The 20,291-nt window shown below is 36.7% G+C and overlaps 1 protein-coding gene and 1 long non-coding RNA gene across 2 annotated transcripts; both read left to right on the top strand.

The window, feature by feature from the left end:
• The first annotated feature begins 1,334 nt into the window (after positions 1 to 1,334).
• On the top strand, positions 1,335 to 19,508 carry LOC106139476 (L-dopachrome tautomerase yellow-f2-like). Its single transcript, XM_060952401.1, has 9 exons — positions 1,335 to 1,467; positions 2,345 to 2,503; positions 4,783 to 4,947; positions 10,931 to 11,047; positions 12,632 to 12,808; positions 13,089 to 13,255; positions 16,938 to 17,121; positions 17,903 to 18,005; positions 18,666 to 19,508. The coding sequence occupies exons 1-9, from the start codon at positions 1,356 to 1,358 to the stop codon at positions 18,724 to 18,726; spliced, it is 1,245 nt and encodes a 414-aa protein (XP_060808384.1). The 5' UTR covers positions 1,335 to 1,355; the 3' UTR covers positions 18,727 to 19,508.
• Positions 2,540 to 3,472, top strand: LOC132903650 (uncharacterized). Its single transcript, XR_009657462.1, has 2 exons — positions 2,540 to 3,007; positions 3,292 to 3,472. It is a non-coding gene; the product is annotated as an uncharacterized LOC132903650 (long non-coding RNA).
• Positions 19,509 to 20,291: the final 783 nt, after the last annotated feature.

Below are 20,291 nucleotides of genomic sequence, written 5' to 3'. Positions count from 1 at the left end.
CTTACCGATTCGATCACCGACGCTCTTCATAGTTACTTCTACATCTTATACTAAATAATTCCATACTTGGCATAAAAATGTAGTTACATATATCACAAGTCAAACGTAGGCTTTTTTAATTGCGATAATTCCCACGGGAAAGGAAAAACGGGAATTTTAGATTCACACGATAGAAGAAAGGAGGAAAATTGTCGAGTAACATTCAAAACCCTGTCACAGTCTTTATTTCAATTCTGATCAATTTCTGTAGTACTTACAAAGTCAAAGACTCGATCGTGACATTCGGATACCTATTTTAAGGCTCTGTCCTGCCTGTTCGGGTTTTAGGCTAGATAAACGTTTATTTACATTAATACAGAATCATAAGTCTGCAGCCCAATGAAATATTTAAAATGCAAATTGTCATGGTCATAATATACAAAACAATATGTCTACAGAAATAAAGCTTGAAACTTAAAGATGGAACTGAGATCCAAATAGCGACAAGTTGCTAGTCCATCGACTAAAATGAAAGGTTACTTAGATTAATTTATTACACGGCTTCAAACAACAAATAATTGCCAAAAAAATCCTACATATTTACAACATTGGTTGAACAAATACTAACTCTCTAATGGCGATGGGCTAGCAACCTGTCACTATTTGAATCTCAATTTTATCTTACAGCCAAATAGCTGAACGTGGCCTATCAGTCTTTTCAAGACTATTGGCTCTGTCTACCCCGCAAGGGATATAGACGTGACCATATGTATGTATATTGCATCTATAATTTTTAACTTTCTTACATGTCACTGACACTACATGCATTTACGTAACGCTTCTTACTAGCACGTTCTTAGCATCTTTCCCTTCGCCTGTCAAGGTCTTATGCTGTTCAGAACCGCCTGTCATTGTACACATTTCTTCTAAATGATATACCAAAACATATACTTAAATTTCAACTTTACAGAAGAAAGTTTATTTTTCTTCCTAAACTGTGCAGTTCTCGATGCACCTGGCAGGTACTTTTGCTTACTCTAATCGCCTGGCAATTTTGTTTTTATAATTATCAATAAATAAAATAGATGATATTAAATTTTGAAGCTTACAGCAGGAAGTTTTTTTTCCTATGTATTTTACATTTTAAGAAATAAAAGTGTTGATGACGTGCAGGGCAGATGCCTGCCAGGTCATGATTTTTGGCCTTGGTGTGCTATGAATCATCACTCTACAAATTTCTAGCCTTACAGGAACACCGTTACTCGGAGGGTTCACTAGCTCTTAGGCTATAACGGCTTTTGATTTTCACTAACTTTATTTTACAGTCAAGATTAAAAAGTTTTACTCAGTTAACGATAAGACGGTGACCTGTGAACATGCGATCATTGTTGATTGTATTTTTCTGCGGTCTTTGTTTTTGTGCCAAAGAAAAACTAAGAGAAGTGACCTCGTGGAAACAGATTACCTACAACATACATGGAGTCTTGTGTGAGTATTCAAATTCTCTTTTTCACATTTTCTTTTTTAATTCTAATTTTGGATTATTGTGATTTTGACTTCTGCACTGACGCTTTGGAAGCGGCATTGGATTTAGTTTAAACTAGAGGCCGCCCGCGACTTCGTCCGCATGGAAACCCTATCAATCCCGCGGGAACTCTGGGATAAAAAGTAGCCTATGTGTTATTCTGGGTCTTCAGCTACCTACATACCAAATTTCATGGTAATCGGTTCAGTAGTTTTTGCGTGAAAGAGTAACAAACATCCATACAAACTTTCGCCTTTATAATAGTAGTAGGATTAATTTATTCGACGTGAACCAATGATGTGAAACCAAATGATATGACAATTAGTGATGTTCTAATAATGATTAAAAATTTTTAATATGAATTTGAAGACCGAAATTTTTTTATTATTATTAAGATAGAGAGAGATCATTTAGACAAAAAGATGTCGTGTGGTTCCCGGAACTTTTAGAATAGGACCACACCCGCTCTTTCCCATAGATGTCGTGAAAGGCGACTAAGATAATGATTAAGTAAGAAAACTTGATATTCTTCTTTTAGACGATGGCAAACTGGCACTATTTGAATCTCAACTCTATCATTAAGCCAAACGTGGCCTATCAGTCTTTTAAGACTGCTGGCTCTGTCTACCCCGCGAGGGATATTGACGTGACTACATACATACCTACAATCACGTCTATATCCCTTGCGGGGTTATAAGCCTACCCCTTAGTCGCCATTTACGACATCCATGGGAAAGAGATGGAGTGGTCCTGTTCTTTTTTCTATTGGTGCCGGGAACCACACGGCACACGTGACTATATGAATAAATGAATCAATACGCGATTGATTGATGATTTCAGACAAAAAAGACGCAGATGTAAAAATATCCAACAGCAGCGTCTACTTCGTTCAGGATGTGGAAGATTTAGAGAAATACTTCATTCAGTACAACAATGTCCCGGTAGGATTTGAAGTGTACAGCGATAGAGTCTTTGTCACTGTGCCGAGACGAAGATACGGTAGGTGTCACGCCTCTTTGGGGTAGGCAGAAACTACACGTTTCCACGATCCCCGCATCGAAGATATGGTAGGTTGCATACATATGTTGTATCACGCCTCTTTGGGGTAGGCAAAAACTACACTTTTGGCTGGTCACGATCCTTACATCGAAGAGTTTGTTGGATGCATACTATGAATCACGCCTTTTTGGGGTAGGCAGAAACTACATGATTTTACTGGTCACCCTCCTTGCATCCAAGATATCTATACATACGTCGGATCACGCCTCTTTGGGGTAGACAGAAACTACATGATTTTAGAGGAAAGTCACCAAATATGGAATAGTATCCTAATATGGAATACCTTCATTTCTCTAAGACTATAAGTATAGAAATGCAACACTCGATCATCTTCTGTTTCATTCGGTCTACTAACTATCGCACTCACACCATCGAGTCAGTTGCGCGAACGCTTCACGTGTGGCAGGCGTGTTTTATTTTGTTATCGTGCAGAAAATTTTAAAGGTAAGTAATAAATGAGTATAACCAGCTGTTATGTTTGTATACAAAAGTGTTATACCATTTAGTATATCGGTATTATGTTTATTTCACCATTTTGTGATCTTTTATCATTAAAATATTGTGACTTGAAAAAATATTTGGAAGAGTTTGAACTAGTATAAAAATCCAAATATGGACAGTCGTGGGTGTCTAATTATGGAATATTTCATAATTAGGTCTTAATATTTCATAATGATAGATACTTGCTATTTTTTCTTTAAAAAAATATATGTAATGTTTGTTTTTAGAATGTCCGGTTCACAATCAACCAAACGAAAAACCTGGGATGAAGAAAAAATGGCACAAGCTATAAAATTCGTCCGGGAAAAGAAAATGGGGTATTTGAAAGCGGCACAGCATTTTCAAGTGCCTAGGAAAATGATTTAGAAGATAAAAATATGAAGAGACAAGAAAAAGAAAATAAACTAGTCAAGACAAAGAATAAGAAGAAAACTGCGAAGAGAAACAAACAAACGAAGAAAAATAAGGATGATAGTGAAGAAGAAGACTTTGAGGAACTAGACGTTATCCAGTTTAGTGAAGGTAGTGAACAAGATGAGTTGATGGACCAAGAACGTCCTGACTCTGCTGATGCAGAATGTATGTTTTGTTCAAGTCTTTTTTCCATGGATAAAAGTGGAGAAAGCTGGATTAAATGCTTGATGTGTGGGCTCTGGGCACATTATGATTGTGCTGGTCCAGAGTTTGATACTTTTTTTTTTTTTTTTTTTTTTTTTTTTTACGGGACAAATTACACTGATTGAGTTAGCCTCGAAGTAAGTTCGAGACTTGTGTTACGAGATACTAACTCAACGATACTATATTTTATAATAAATACTTATATAGATAAACATCCAAGACCCAGGCCAATCGGAGAAAGTTCATTTCTCATCATGCCCTGGCCGGGATTCGAACCCGGGACCCCCGGTGTCGCAGACAAGCGCACTACCGCTGCGCCACAGAGGCCGTCAAAATACTTGGATCTGTGACTTTTGCAAGTAATTATGTAACTTCTTTCATTTATTACAATATGTTATATTCATTTGATTGATCTCAAAGATATTAATGTCCATTTTTGTTATTGTTACGTTGATTTATGCTTATATTCCATTTATGGGTACCTATTCCATATTTGGTTACTCATTTGTGATTTTGTTTTTTGTGCTAGATTTTTATTTGATTACTAATATATTTGATTAAAGGCCGTTAATTACTACATATAAATGTATGACTGATTAGTAAAAACATTAAACTGGTTTAATTTATATGAAGTTTTTTTTTTATATCCCAAAAACAAAATGGTATTCCATATTTGGTGACTTTCCTCTACTGGTCACGATCCTAGCATCCAAGATATCTATACATACGTTGGATCACGCCTCTTTGGGGTAGGCAGATACTACACGTTTTCACTGGTCACGATCCTAGCATCCAAGATATCTATACATACGTTGAATCACGCCTCTTTGGGGTAGGCAGAAACTACACGTTTCCACTGGTCACGATCCCTGCATTGAAAATATCCATTATGCGCTATAAAGCGAGTACTTCTTAGGTTAGGTTAGGTTATGCTAATACAAGTAGGTATTCTTAAAGAAATATGCCTATAAAGTTATGCCAAATAATATTGTGCGTTACAATTATCAGACTAAACAAAGGTATCTATGCCATGTAAAATTATGGCACAAAATTTTATGCCAATAGATAGAGGACCAAGTTAAACCCTCTGACATGTTCAGGGATACCATCAACACTGAACTACATTAAACTGGACGGCTCACCAGCACCTCCACTGCGGCCGTATCCCAGTCATGAGTGCGACAGACCTATCTCCGTGTACAGGCCTAGAGTCGACGCCTGTCATCGGCTGTGGATAATTGATACTGGACTTCTTGAAGTTCCCAGTAAGTATAATTATATCTTTGCACGCCTTTAGATTTCATTCGTTTCATTCACTTTCATCGCTCTCTTCATTTCATTCGATTTGATAAAGACTTTCGTCGTATGCTTTCAATATGACGAACATCTGGACGTAGGGTATCGTTCATCCCGATAAAAACTATAATTCCTGTGGGATTTGCGAAAAACTCTGTATTCTTTTTTAAGGTGGCGCTAAATTCGTAGCTTTTTGTAGGTACCTACATGCCGTTTAATTTGTTGTTTTTTATATTTATATTTGATATTTGATTGCCTCTGTGGCTCAAAGGTCTATATCCTTTACCAGGTAAACAGAGCCAACAGTTTTACAAAGACTGAAAGGCCGCGGGATTCAAATAGTGACAGGTTGGTAGCCCGTCGCCTAAAAGATGAATCCCAAGTCTATGAAATTTGGTCAATGAAACCGGAGTAAAAACCAAATGTTAAAGCACTAAATAAAACTAGGATCTTTGTAATGAACTCGAAAATATATAATAATTGATCTTACAAACCATCTTTTTAAACTACATAATACTAAGTTAACAAAACCATGAACTTCTATACCAATAATTATTTTCATATTTAAATTAAAACAATATTGTGTTGCTATCCAATTGGACCAAATAAAAGCCAACCTAACTTCGTACACTGCGCTACAGGCGCTCCAGGTGGGCCTCTCAAAATGCCTTCTTGTACTATTTTGCTCATCACATCTGCACCGAGAAGCAAATCAATATTATTGGGGACTGAATACATGGGATCCGCAAGAGCAATATAATTGAGTTCGGGCCAATTAAACGGTCGTAATTTTTTATTAGGAATATATGATGTGATTTGCTTCAAAACAAAAGCCTTTACATAAACTTCTGTTTTCGGATTAAGTCGTGATTGAATTTTTAACTGTACCTGATAATCAGAAACCATCGTTTTTTGATCACCTCCTAGACCCACTATAACGCGTTTTGTAGGTTCCTTACGTAGTTGTAAAATTTTAACAGCTTTTTCTGAAATAAATGAGACTTGAGAACCCTGATCTATTAAACTTTGTACTACGTGATAGTTACCGGAATTCGACTCTACATGCACTTGAGCAGTAGCTAAAAGTACGTCTTCAGCCACATGTTTAACATCGCTAACGTAAGAAGATGCAATATCATTAGAATTAGTTGTATTATATTTTGTGGCATTTACACATGAGATCTCAGGGGGGTGAAGAAGAGTATGATGTCTTTTTTTACATATCTTACAATTAAAAGTTACTCTGCATTGAGTTAAACAATGGTTTCCCCCTAAACAATTATAACACATATTTCTACTATTTACAAAATTATGACGTATTTCATAGGACTCTTGAGCGAACTTTTTACAAAAACAAAGTTTGTGACTGTCACCACAAAATTCGCAAACCATCCTAAATACATGGAATGTTTTCATACTATTTACATTGCTTAACTTCGCGCTATCTGTGCTTTGTTCTGACGTACCAAATGGTTGAATAAACTCCAGCGCCGTAAATCGACTTGTCAAAAATTCTTGAAATTGTTTGAACGTAGGCAATTCAGTGCGATTGTCAGCTACAGAATGAAGCTCCCATTGCTTTTTTGTCTCAGGGTCTAGTTTTGAACTCACTAGAAAAATAATGATACTATCCCATGTGCTTATGTTAACACCTAAGTTACTCAACGCAGCTAAACAATCAGATGTATTGTTGGTAATTTCTTTGATTCCAGCCGAAGACTCTACCGTTAGATTTCGCTGGTTGAATAATCTCTGCAAAATACAGTTACATAAATACCTTTTATTGTTATAACGTGATTCTAATGTAGTCCAGCAGTGGCTATAGTTTTCAGCAGTAATCGGCACATGTCTGACTAATTGTTCAGCTTCGCCGCAAAGGTGAGCTTTTAAGTAGTGTAATTTTTGAACAGAATTCAGGTTATCATTATGGTGAATCATGGACAAAAACAACTCCCGAAATGAAGTCCATTCCGTGTACTCGCCTGAAAATATGGGAATAGTAATTCTTGGCAACTTAATTGATGAAGCGGGATTACATTGTAACGGTCCAAGATATTTGCACACGTTATTTCATTCTCAAATATTTTATCACAAATTTATTTTAATATTTAAATCAATTTTATAATATTCTAATAATATATTTAATTCAAATAGCTGAACGTGGCCGTTCGGTCCTTTCGGGACTGTTGGCTCTGTAAGGCCGCAAGGGATGTGGACGTGACCATATGTATGTATATTTAATTCCGCCGTGCAAGGACAAAGGGCTTGCTTGACAAAAACGTGTGAAACGCTAATTGGTTAATAAGTTGTTGGCGTCTTAGTTAGGGTCACGCCCATATTTTAACAAAAGCAAATTGGAAGTTTGTTAAAGGATCATTCGGAGTCGGGACGGTCTCGATCCGGGAGCTAGGGAATCAGGCTGGATCAGTAGGTCAAAGAGTCGATCTCAATCGGCCTATGAGTATCGGTTAGGGGTCGGGGATGCTGAATCCGTGGGGTTCAGTCGCGAACGGTTGGGACGGACGGAATCTGGCCAGATAACGGGGTAGACAAGCCTAAAACGCGATAGACTTGCGCACGCGCATGCATAGTAATTACGCGCGAGAACCGGTTTCGATATTATTTTAATTAATATAATTTTATTCGATAAGTGATGAGTGAAGTGGATTCTGGAAGGCGGTTACTGGAAACGGGTGAAAGAATTCCATTATTTTTATTTTATTATTTATTTGAATTCGAATAATGAAATTGATATAAATATGTGTTGAATTCCTTGCTTGGGTTGGAAGTTGATCCAAAGTCAATAATATATTATCTACTATGAAATTTGAATATTTCTGGCTTGCTTGGTCTTGAGTGAAATGTATCTTTGAAAAATAAATATTAATTAATTATTATTCAAAAGGATTATTTCCGGATTTTGAGAGCTATGATCTGATCTGATCAGTGAAACTGGTCGTCCGTAATTCTTCGAGGCAAAGCAGTGGAGTTGGACATAGATTTAGATTATACGCAATCAAGTCTAGAAAGTCTTTTATCTGAATTATTCTCATATGAGATCATCTCAGGGGAAACACCCTTACAACTTTTAGTGAATGAAATATTTTCACTTATTTTATACAACCTATGGTTTTATATGAGAAACAATCAGACACTTACCTACTTTTGTGATCATTTTGCCAAGATTAACCAAGTGAGGAAATACATTTATAACGTATGTTTAAATAATTAAAGCCATGAATGCTTTGGATATAACTATCAACTACTTATATTTACCACATAATCTTTAAATCATTAAAATGCAGGGTCTATTGAAGGCCGATTCTATAAACTACCTTCGTTTGTTCGAATCCAAAATAAGTAATGAAAACTTATTGCAATAAGGTTATTATCATCTAATATTCGCATGTCTAGGAATTACACCTATTCTTACTATGTATTATTATACCTAAAATGATTGACTACCCCTTTGATGACTGACTGTATTGTGTATTCTCCTTCGGAGATTAGATATTACCTTTCCTGATGACATACCAAAGATTAAATTAGTTAAAAATATTAATTCAGCTCATTGCAATGGCAAGCTAATGCTGCATTGTAGAATAAGGTAATATCGCTTGGAGACATTTTGTCTCTCCTCTCGTCCCTTGACAGGACTTTGACTTACTTCGACAGTATTGACATACAGACTTACAAGGTCTCTTTGAATTTGATTGACTTGAGAAAATATGAATGAGCTGGGGGGGAGGATTACCCCGTCTGGTGACGCGATCCACCGGTAGCGACGGGGAGGGGTCGCTGCCTATACCCGAAAGCTCAAATGCTGATGTGTTGTCATTTTGTACTTACATATGCCTATACCCGAAAGCTCAAATGCTGATGTGTTGTCATTTTGTACTTACATATGCCTATACCCGAAAGCTCAAATGCTGCAAACATGTATTTCTGTATATTCATATTGAATATAAATGGTTATCTATACTTGAAAGTTCAAATGCTGGGAACATGTCAATCTGTATTTCATATTAATTTATATAAACGTATGCCTATACCTGAAAGCTCAAATGCTGATGTGACGTCATATCAGTACCTCAATATTTACCTAATATGCCTATATCCGAAAGTTCAAATGCTCATTTAAATATCATACCATTGTGTAATTCCATACTTAATAAAATACGTATATTACCTATAACTAGAAGCTCGAGTGTTGAAGTGAAATATATACTATATGCTTTTCCAATCTGGATAAAAATATTGGAAAACTTGAATATTTAATTACCCTCTATTTACCTACATTATAAGTTCCTATTTATATTTTTAGTAATCAGACAGAGTTAGGTCATATAGGTTCACTAGGGTTGTTCTAGGATATGTAGACTTCGTAGAGTCTGAGGTTATATCGGCTATACAACCAGGGAAATACCACTACGATCACGTGCTATTGGCCATATTAAGAAATCACATTAGGAAATAAGAAATAGGGAAAATTTAATTATAAAGGGTCCTTAGGTATTGCGTTATATTATTTATTACGTTGGTGTCGTAAAAAGAGCGTATTATATTATAATAGTATTTTAATTATTTATTTGTTAGGGCGTCGCAATTTGGTGTCGTTTAAAAGTAATTACAAAAATAAAATATAAATAAATAATTAATAAATTAATTTTAAATAATTATAATAATATAAGGGGGGTAGGGGGGTCGTTACAACATCTTTGATTGCTATTTATATTTTTCTCATTTAATTGTCTGAGAGATTCCTTTAATTGACATTTAAATTCTATATACTCGTCTTCGCATTTCGAATACACATCTTCTTGTACATAGGAACTTTGATCTAACTTATCATAATCCATACATAAGTTTTGATGTTTTTCTGAAAATTGTTTCCAATGTTCTTCTAAACAATGCAATCTCGTTTCTAAAAAATATTCAGTCAAAATCTCTTTAGTTGTGTTCTTATATTTATTATGAGCGTTTATTATACGCGACAAAATGTCTTTCTGTAATCGAATAATAGACTGCATTGTGGACTTTGCGTTGGGCAATATAACTACTTATTTACACCGGAACTATGTACATGCAATTTTCTATAGCAATATGAAAACACAGTCCTCGCTATATTTGTCTTTTCAATATTGCTACAAAGCAATCCGACGCGATAGGACCAAATGCAAATTTATCAAATTTTACCGCTTGTCTATGAAACCGGAGGTCCCGGGTTCGAATCCCGGCCAGGGCATGATGAGAAAAAAACTTTTTCTGATTAGGTCTTGGATGTTTATCTATGTATATAAGAATTTATTATAAAATATATGTATTATCGTTGAGTTAGTATCTCGTAACATAAGTCTCGAACTCACTTCGAATATGTGTAATTTGTTCTGTATATATTTATTTATTTATAAGTAGTAGGTAGTGCTAATTTCCTCGGTTTTGTAAGTAGATGACGTTAAATTTGTAGCTTATTGTAGATGGCGCTAAAATTATGCGGGTGAACCTGCGGACGAAAGCTAATTTAAAATACATACAAACATACGTAAAATCACACCATTTCTCGAAGGGGTGGGCGGAATTACATCTTTCCACTTGCCACGATCTCTGCATACTTCCTTCGCTTCATCCACATTCATAATTCTGTTGATGCAGGCCTTTGCCAGGCCTTAATTTGGTCAAGATACTTTCGTCTGGTAGAGAATGCTAAACGGCATTAAGCCCGCTACATTTCCTTTTTTTTTTTGTCAAAAGGATGCAACCGGGACTAAAGCCAGGTGGAAGAATAAGTCATAGAATTCAGCATTGATTTTAGTTTCAATTCATTTATTAATACTTGCTTCTATTCGCTTCGTTCCACAATCATAACTGTCTTTACGCGAGCTCGGCGGTTTCGGGTATTCTTGTACTTGTACATAAAAATGTTTAATTTAAATTTTCACTAATCTCTTACAGATGGTAGAAAACAGCTGAAGCCGCCAGCGATCCTAGTTTATGATTTACATACAAACAAACAGATATTAAGATACCAACTGAAAGCTACGGACTTAGTGAACGAAAGGACGTCTGCAGGTAAATGCAAACATACATATATATACGTCTATATCCCATGCGGGTAGACAGAACCAGATAGACTTGAAAATAATGATAGGCCACGTTCACTTGTTTGGCTTAATGATAGAATTGAGTTTCATATAAAGTATTATATATATTTTAAAGTGCAGACATCGGTCAGTATTTTTGTTTTTATATATATATCTACATAAAAAATATAGGACCATTCCATCTCTTTCCTATGGTTGTCGTAAAAGGCGACTAAGGGTTAGATTTCATAGACTTGGGATTCATCTTTTAGGCGACGGGCTACCAACCTGTCACTATTTGAATCCCGCGGCCTTTCAGTCTTTGTAAAACTGTTGGCTCTGTTTACCTGGTAAAGGATAAAGACGTTATTAACGGACTCTATGGCGCAGCGGTAGTACGCTTGTAACACCGGAGGTCCCGGGTTCGAATCCCGGCCAGGGCATGATGAGAAAAGAACTTTTTCTGATTGGTCTGGGTCTTGGATGTTTATCTATATAAGTATTTATTATATAATATAGTATCGTTGAGTTAGTATATCGTAACACAAGTCTCGAACTTACTTCGAGGCTAACTCAATCAGTGTAATTTGTCCCGTATATATTTATTTACTAGCGACCCGCCCCGGCTTCGCACGGATGCACAGCCGATACTAAATATATCTCTATTAGAACTAGCTAAAGGACCGCCCGCAAAGCGGCGAACTAAGTCTTGCTCCCGGCAAAAGTGTCACTTCTGCCTGCAGTCCCGCAGTGCAACCTGTTGTTTTAGGATACATAACAAAATTACATACAGCTTCTCTATAAACAATATTTGATACTGAATTATTTTCAGCTAACAAAATATACTGATGGTCTGGGAACCCCGACCCTATCAATTTTAACATTTTTAACCCCTGGCCTTGGTGACGCCCACTTCGCAACGGGCCGTGCAGCAGAAATCGTAATATTTTAATTTCACCACAACTTCAAAACCAAACGTCCAATTTTAATCATTCAAAGACCAAATATTATCTACATAAACTGTACTTATTGATGAATATGTTGAAAATGAAAATTTATTTTGATAAGGATTAATAGCATGAGTAAAAAAAATGCGTTTAAATGTTGACCAAAAAAAATTCAAGATTTTTAAATTAAAATGTGGTTGTTGTGCCTCACTCGACATAGATAGGTATAGTGTGTCGCGGACTTTTTTGTAGATATTTATAAGATCTACAATTAATTAAAACATTTTATGGTTCTATCTTTTGTAGTTTAGGCAGCGTACGCAAAATAAGTAACTTTTTGGTTGATTTTTTTCAGTTTGTGTCCGAAAAATCCAAATATATTACGGAACCCTATTTTTTTCCAAAATGAAATATAGTCTATGTTACTCGTGGATAATGTAGCTTTCGAATGGTGAAAGAATTTTTAACATCGGTCCAGTAGTTATAGAGCCTATTCATTACAACCAAACAAACAAACAAACAAAGTTTTCCTCTTTATAATATTATTAGTGTAGATATTTATTAAATCTATTAACTGTGTAATTTGTCGCGTATAAATTTATTTATATTTTATGTATTGATTCCAGGTCTAACCTCAATAACCGTAGACGTGAATCCCCAAACTTGCAACGACGCGTACGCATACATAAACGATTTGGCGACCAATGGCCTCATCGTATTCTCTATGAGGGAAAGAGACAGCTGGAGAATTGATCACACCAGCTTCGTTCATGATGAAGCCGCCTTGAATTTTACCGTAGCAGGTGTGTTGTGTGTTTTTTTGCCGTGTGGTTTACGGCACTTCAGAATATAACCAGTCCATCTTTTCTGCTGTTTGACTAAATATTAGAATTAAGATTCAAATTGTGATAGGTTACTAGTCCATCGCCTTAAAGAAGAATCTCTAGTTTATAAGCCTATTCGTTAGTCGCCTTTAACGACATCCATGTACTGTACTACTGTTTTATATTTGTAATTTACTCCTTTAGTGAACAATTAAGCATTTGCTTACTTACTATTTTGATGTTTTTTTTTTATTCACAGACAACACCATAAATTGGAAAGACGGGCTGTTCAGCATAGCCCTGTCTGACCCCAGGGCTGACGGCTCCAGGACAGCTTACTACCACCCCCTGATTTCCACCCAGGAATTCTTCATCAACACGGAGAATCTGAAGAAGAAGACGAAGGATATTAAAGGACTTGTTACTGTTAGTTTGTTTGTTAACTTTGTATACATACACTAGCTGTGCCCGCGACTTCGTCCGCGTGGAATAGTTATTTTGGGCATCATATTTATTTTTGCAAACATCCTCCTCGGCTTTATCAATTATAGCTGCTAATTGTTATGCGACTTGGCGACGACTTGGCCCACATCATTACCCGCGACCGAACGGAGACCGTTATATGCGTTTAGGGTGAGAGGTCAGGCGGTCACGCGTATTAGAAAGAACGCTGGTTCGCCGTATTAAATGTTTCGCTGCAAATTGCTTATAACGACTATATCGCAAAACCTATTCGTCTGATTTATATACTGTAAATGGCGATTTTAGTCTACATGAAAAGCCGAAAGTAATAAACATATTTATTTGGATAAGGATTAATAATGAATTAAAGAAAATTGGTTTCAAAATAACTTATAAAAAATTATCTTAAAAATTAACATAAAAGTGGTTATTGTAAGTAAACCTTAAGAGATAGATATATGCTCTCACGGACTTTTTTGTGGCAAAAAATGAGTACTTCACATCTTTAGTACATTGTTTTACTATTTCTTTGTTGGTTTGCGCAGCGTTCGCGTGGAAAGCTCTCAGATGGCCGACTCATTCAACTTTCACCTGCATTGTTGACGTTTCCCGTAGGAAATCCGGGATAAAATGTAGCCTTTAGCCTTCCTCGATAAATAGACTATCTAACAGTGAAAGAATTATTCAAATCGGTTCAGTAGTTTCTGAGATTAGCGCGTTTAAACAAACAAACAAAACAAACTCTTCAGCTTTATAATATTAGTATAGATATGCTAATTAGACGTCCTCTGTGGCGCAGCGGTTTTACGCTTGTCTGTGACACCGGAGGTCCCGGGTTCGAATCCCGGCCAGGGTATCTCACCCAATCCAGGATCCATGGTCAAAGGTATACCCCGGGCTCCTCTCCAGAGTGTTGAGGATGCAACCGGGGCTAAAGCCAGGAGGAAGAAGATAAAATTAACAAATTTAAAAATAGGCGTGTGGTTCCCGGCACCAATGAAATAGAATAGGACCACTCCATCTCTTTCCCATGGATGTCGTAGAAGGCGACTAAGGGATAGGTTTACAAACTTGGAATTTTTCTTTAGGCGATGGGCTAGCAACCTGTCACTATTTGAATCTCAATTCTATCATTAAGCCAAATAGCTGAACGTGGCCATTCAGTCTTTTCAAGACTGTTGGCTCTGTCTACCCCGCAAGGGATATAGACGTGACCATACGTATGTATGTATGTAAAAAAATAGCTTTCGCCAGCAGCTCAACCTTCCTGAAAAGTATATTCCTTCTCCATACTCCACACTATATGTATGCAAAATTTTATAAAGCTCGGTTCAGTGGTTTTGACGTGAAAGACAGACAAACAAACACACAAACACACTTTCACATTTATAATACTACAATTTATATTACTAGCGACCCGCCCAGTCTGCGCACGAGTAGTATTTATAGACATAAACCTTTTTCCGAAAACCCTCTCTCCAACATTTCAAATAGGAATGAAATCCGACAACAACTTTCCGAGGTTAACGCATAGGTACATACAGACGAAGAAAATGGGGGATATTAAATAGATAGATAGATAAAACTCTTTATTGCACCATATGAGTAAAACATACAAAACAGACAGTGATGGTACAAAGGCGGACTTATCGCTAATGCAATCTCTTCCAGTCAACCTTTGGGTGGAAGGAATCCAAACAGGAGATTGGCGTTGGCGCAGAGCGAGAGAAATAAATGTTTAAACGTAATACAATGCACACAGAATATATATCTATATATAATACATATAAATACATACAAAGGAGGGGTAAGGTAAGGTAAAGGGTCAGGTCAAAAGTACCCGAAACCGCCGAGCTTGCATGAAGAGAGTTATGTGGATGAAGCGAAGGAAGTAGGTATGCAGAGATCGTGGCAAGTGAAAAGAGGTAGTCTCTGCCTACCTCTCCGGGAAAGAGGCGTGATTTTTATGTATGTTGTTACATTCAGTCAGAAAAGTATCGGGAATGGATTATTTATTTATGGTTCCAAATTCAAATTTTTGTTTTTTTTGTTGTTGTTAGATTGGCACAACTGTTTTCCATTTTGGCGCGGAGTTTGAGTTGCATCTGTTGTTTACATTAAATACAGTGCTATTTTTAGTTATATCATATCTAGTGTGTATTGCTAATTTCATAATGGATAAAAACATCGAACAAAGAGTTTGTCTTAAATTTTGCATTGCCAATGGAATATCGTGTTCGGAGTCACTGAAAATGTTACAGAAGGCTTGCGGTGAATCGACTTTATCAAAAACTCGTGCTTATGAGTGGTACAAAGCGTTCAAAAGCGGTCGAGCTGTGATGGAAGATTTGCCTCGCTCTGGTAGGCCATCAACGTCTGCAACTGAAGTTAACATCGCAAAAGTGAAGGAAATAGTGACTGAAAATCCTCATTCAACTTTGAGAGAGATAGCCACCGAACTTTCTGTATCTCACGAGTCGATCCGTACCATTTTAACTAATAATTTGGGTATGAAACATGTTGCCGCTCGGCTAGTCCCAAAAGACCTGAATTTTTTTCAAAAACTCAATCGCATGAGAGTCGCTGAGGACATGCTAGAACGAGTCAATTCCGACCCAACATTCATGAAACGCATTGTTACTGGTGACGAGACGTGGGTTTACGAGTTTGAGATGCAAACTAGTCAACAAGCTTCGGAGTGGCGCCTTCCAACTGAACCGAAACCGAAAAAACCACGCCAAAGTCGTTCATAAGTCAAAGTCATGTTGACTGTTTTCTTTGACTATCGCGGTGTTGTGCACTCGGAATTCTTGCCGGAAGGTCAAACGGTAAATAAGGAATATTATTTGAGTGTTATGCGGCGTTTAAGAGAGCAAATCCGACGAAAAAGGCCAGATTTGTGAACGAATTTTTAACCAAACACTCAACAAATACCATCGAGCAACCACCATATTCACCAGATATGGCTCCAGCCGACTTTTTTCTTTTTCCTAAACTCAAATTACCACTTCGTGGCACCCGTTTTCAATCGGTAGAAGACATAAAAGAGAATTCGCGGCGAGAACTGACCTCAATTCCGAAAACAGCGTTTAAAAAATGTTTTGATGATTGGATTATTCGTTGGCGTAAGTGTATCGTTTCTAAATGAGCATATTTTGAAGGTGATAAAATAAATTTGGATGAATAACAAACAGTTTGTGTATTATTGATCTTTTCCTGCTACTTTCTTGACAGAGTAGTATATATACATATGTGTATGTATTTAAATAAATACTAACATGTATGTATATATTTAAATACATACACATATATATAGTGCCGTGTGGTTTCCGGCACCAATACAAAAAAGAATAGGACCACTCCATCTCTTTCCCATGGATGTTGTAAAAGGCGACTAAGGTATAGGCTTACAAACTTGGGATGCTTTTTTAGGCGACGGGCTAGCAACCTGTCACTATTTGAATCTCAATTCCATCATAAAGCCAAACAGCTGAAAGTGGCCTATCAGTCTTTTCAAGACTGTTGGCTCTGTCAACCCCGCAAGGGATATAGACGTGACCATATGTATGTATGTATGTAAAAGAAAAATATCGGTTCATAGTATATACCTTTTTTTCCTAAAAATGTTTTTTTTTCCATTTTTCAGCCATTGGGCGACCGCGGCCGTCTAACACAGAGCGGGTCACACGACTACCACGCACAGAGCAAAACCCTATTATTCGCAAATGTAGCCCAAGACGCCATCCTTTGTTGGAACGTTGCGACGTCGCTGAAGCCGAAGAACGTGGCTATAGTAGCCCAGGATCATGAGAAACTGGTTTATATATCAGGTACATAGATACATACATACATAGATATAGTCACGTCTATATCCCTTGTGGGCTAGACAGAGGCAACAGTCTTGAAAAGACTGAATGGTCACGTTCAGCTATTTGGCTGAATGATAGAATTGAGTTTCAAATAGTGAAAGGTTGCTAGCCCATCGCCTAAAAAGGAATCCCAAGTTTATAAGCCTATCCCTTAGTCGCCTTTTACGACATCCATGGGAAAGACATGGAGTGGTCCTATTCTTTTTTGTATTGGTGCCGGGAACCACACGGCACTATCATATCATCATATCTATATCAGGGACATACATACATACATACTAGCCCAGGATCATGAGAAACTGGATTATATATCAGGTACATACATACATACATAAAATCACGCCTTTTTCCCGGAGGGGTAGGCACAGAATACATTTTTCCACTTGCCACGATCTCTGCATACTTCCTTCGCTTCATCCACATTCATAACTCTCGTGATGCAAGCTCGGCGGTTTCGGGTACACTTGACCTGACCCTTTGCCAGGACGTACTTAATTTGATCATGATACGTTATATCAGGAAACAAGACTTTAACCAAGTCTATGCAAGACTAAGTGCCGTGTGGTTCCCGGCACCAATTAAAAAAAAACATTGGACCGCTCCATTTCTTTCCCATGTGGATATCGTAAAAGACGACTAAGTGATAGATGGATTGCGCCTATTTTTTTTACCTCTTGCCGGGAACCGCACGGCACAAACTTAAACTATAAAAGAATAAAAAAGAAATTAATTTAAATTTCAGATTTAAAGGTAGTTGGTGACGATGTGTGGGTGCTGGTGAATCAGATACCGCGGATCGTGTATTCCAACCTTAATCCGCTAGAGACTAATTATTACATACACAGGTTCGTATAGTCTTTCAAATAAACATTTCTCGTCCCACCGTTGGGGGTGAAACGGGGGGTCAGATATTTAAATACCGTGTTTATGACTAACTATTGCCTGCGACTTGGTTCGCCGTAAAAATTCACTGACAATCTCAATACAAATATCTGACCCCCGTTTCACCCCCTACGGTGGGAGGAGAAATGTTTATTTTGATAGTTTTTAAGTTGAACCAAACTTAACATGGCAGAGAACGAATTAAAATCATAGCAAGAGTTTTCGCGTGATACGAGTAAAAACATACATACAGACAGAAATTCTGGAACCACATTTTTTACATATACTGGTCGTTACGTACGTACTTGCGGGGTAGATCCTTACAACATACATACATATGATCACGTCTATATCCTTAGCGGGGTAGACAGAGCCAACAGTCTTGAAAAGACTGATAGGCCACGTTCAGCTGTTTTGATGATTGGGATTCAAATAGTGACAGGTTGCTAGCCTGTCGCCTAAAAGAAGAATCCCAAGTTTAAAAGCCTATCCCTTAGTCGGCTCTTACGTCTATCCATGGGAAAGAGATGGAGTGGTGCTACCTATTCTTTTTTCTAATAGTGCCGGGAACCACACGGCACGTCGAAACTTTTTTGAAATAACCGGATAATATTTATTTTCAGGGGTTATATACCGGATTTGATTCGGGGAACTGCGTGCGATAATTTAAACAAAAGCAACTGAAGAACCTTTCTAAGGCCGATTGAAAAGACAATAAATGACAAAATTTACGGCAAAATTACGGCAAAAATAATTGTATTTACTTGAATTATTATTGAGTGAAGAAAAGAAGGCACTTTGGGACAAAAACATCTGACCATCATTTTTAAAGCTGGTTATAAATTATACTTATTTTTTAAGGGAATACATTGACATTTGTATTTGTTTTTTTTTTTGTATTTATTAGTAAATTTATTGACTGAATAATGTTATATTTATTTTAACGTAGATAGGTGCGTACCTACATTCCATTGGTATTTTTTAAAATATTTATTCAATTTATTTATAACCGTGTGATTCCCGGCACCAATAGAAAAAGAATAGGACCACTCCCTCTTTCCCATGGATGTCGTAAAAGGTGACTAAGGGATAGGCTTATAAACTTGGGATTATTCTTTTAGGTGATGGGCTAGCAACCTGTCACTATTTCAATCTCAATTCTATCTTAAAGCCAAAAAGCTGAACGTGGCCTATCAGTCATTTCAAGACTGTTGGCTCTGTCTACCCCGCAAGGGATATAGACATGATTATATGTATGTTCGTATTAAATTTATTGACTGTACAATTTTATATTCATTTTAACGTAGAAGATTATGTAGGTACATTCCATTTTTCCATTGTAAAATAAATTTCAAAATTATAACATTAATGATGAGGTAATAGCTCAGCTTAGTTCAGACGCCAGTCTCTCACAATCTTACCATCTATTTATTTTTAAGAAGAAAGATTGTAGAGAGAAATAAAGTTTATTTAAATAACAGTAAAACATTCAAAACAGCAAAAAACAGACAGAGATGGTACAAAGGCGGACTTATCGCTAAAGCAATCTCTTCCAGTCAACCTTTGGGTGGAAAAGGAAACCAAACAGGAGATTGGCGTTGGCGCAGAGCGAGATAAATAAATATATTAATATTTATATTATATTTTTATAGTTAATTACTAAAGGAATCATTATAAAGTTTCTTAATTCATTTCACTCTTAAATCTACTTTTTCGACAAATAGTCATATTGAGTTTGTTTACTTTTATTCATTCATTTATTCACGTCTATATTCCTTGCGGAATAGACACAGCCAGCAGTCTTGAGAGACTGATAGGCCACGTTCAGCCAATAGGCTTAATAATAAAGATTGCGATTCAAATAGTGACAGGTTGCTAGCCCATCGCCTGAATGGAGAATACCAAGTTTATTAAGCCTATCCCTTAGTCGCCTCTTACGACATCCATGGGGAAGAGATGTAGTGGTAGGTACTATTCTTTTATTTCAGTACACCTGTATATGCATATATGTATGCAACCTGTAACTATCTATGAATCTTAGTAATATCTGTGTTCTGTGCTCAAATCCATCATCAGCTGAACACGGCTCTGTCTACCTCTTAAGAGAGAAAGACGTGATATGTTTATGTGTATTCGTAAACGGTGATAATAAATATATATATTTTGGGCGTTTGTCTTATAAAAATAAGTTTATCACTTTACTCTAATTTATACACGTGTTGCTTAGATAACTCGCTAATTGTTATGTT

This window comes from Amyelois transitella, chromosome 28 (assembly GCF_032362555.1).
Source record: "Amyelois transitella isolate CPQ chromosome 28, ilAmyTran1.1, whole genome shotgun sequence".
Lineage (NCBI taxonomy): Eukaryota > Metazoa > Arthropoda > Insecta > Lepidoptera > Pyralidae > Amyelois > Amyelois transitella.
The sequence above is the reverse complement of the archived record's forward strand: the minus strand, read 5'-3'. Positions and strand labels throughout refer to the sequence as shown.

Bases quoted from the DNA above. Each gene is read 5' to 3' on its own strand.
- LOC106139476 (XM_060952401.1), top strand. From the start codon at position 1,356: ATGCGATCATTGTTGATTGTATTTTTCTGCGGTCTTTGTTTTTGTGCC. The intron at 11,048-12,631 runs GTAAATGCAAAC...TATTGATTCCAG, and splicing joins GAACGAAAGGACGTCTGCAG to GTCTAACCTCAATAACCGTA. The intron at 13,256-16,937 runs GTTAGTTTGTTT...TCCATTTTTCAG, and splicing joins ATATTAAAGGACTTGTTACT to CCATTGGGCGACCGCGGCCG.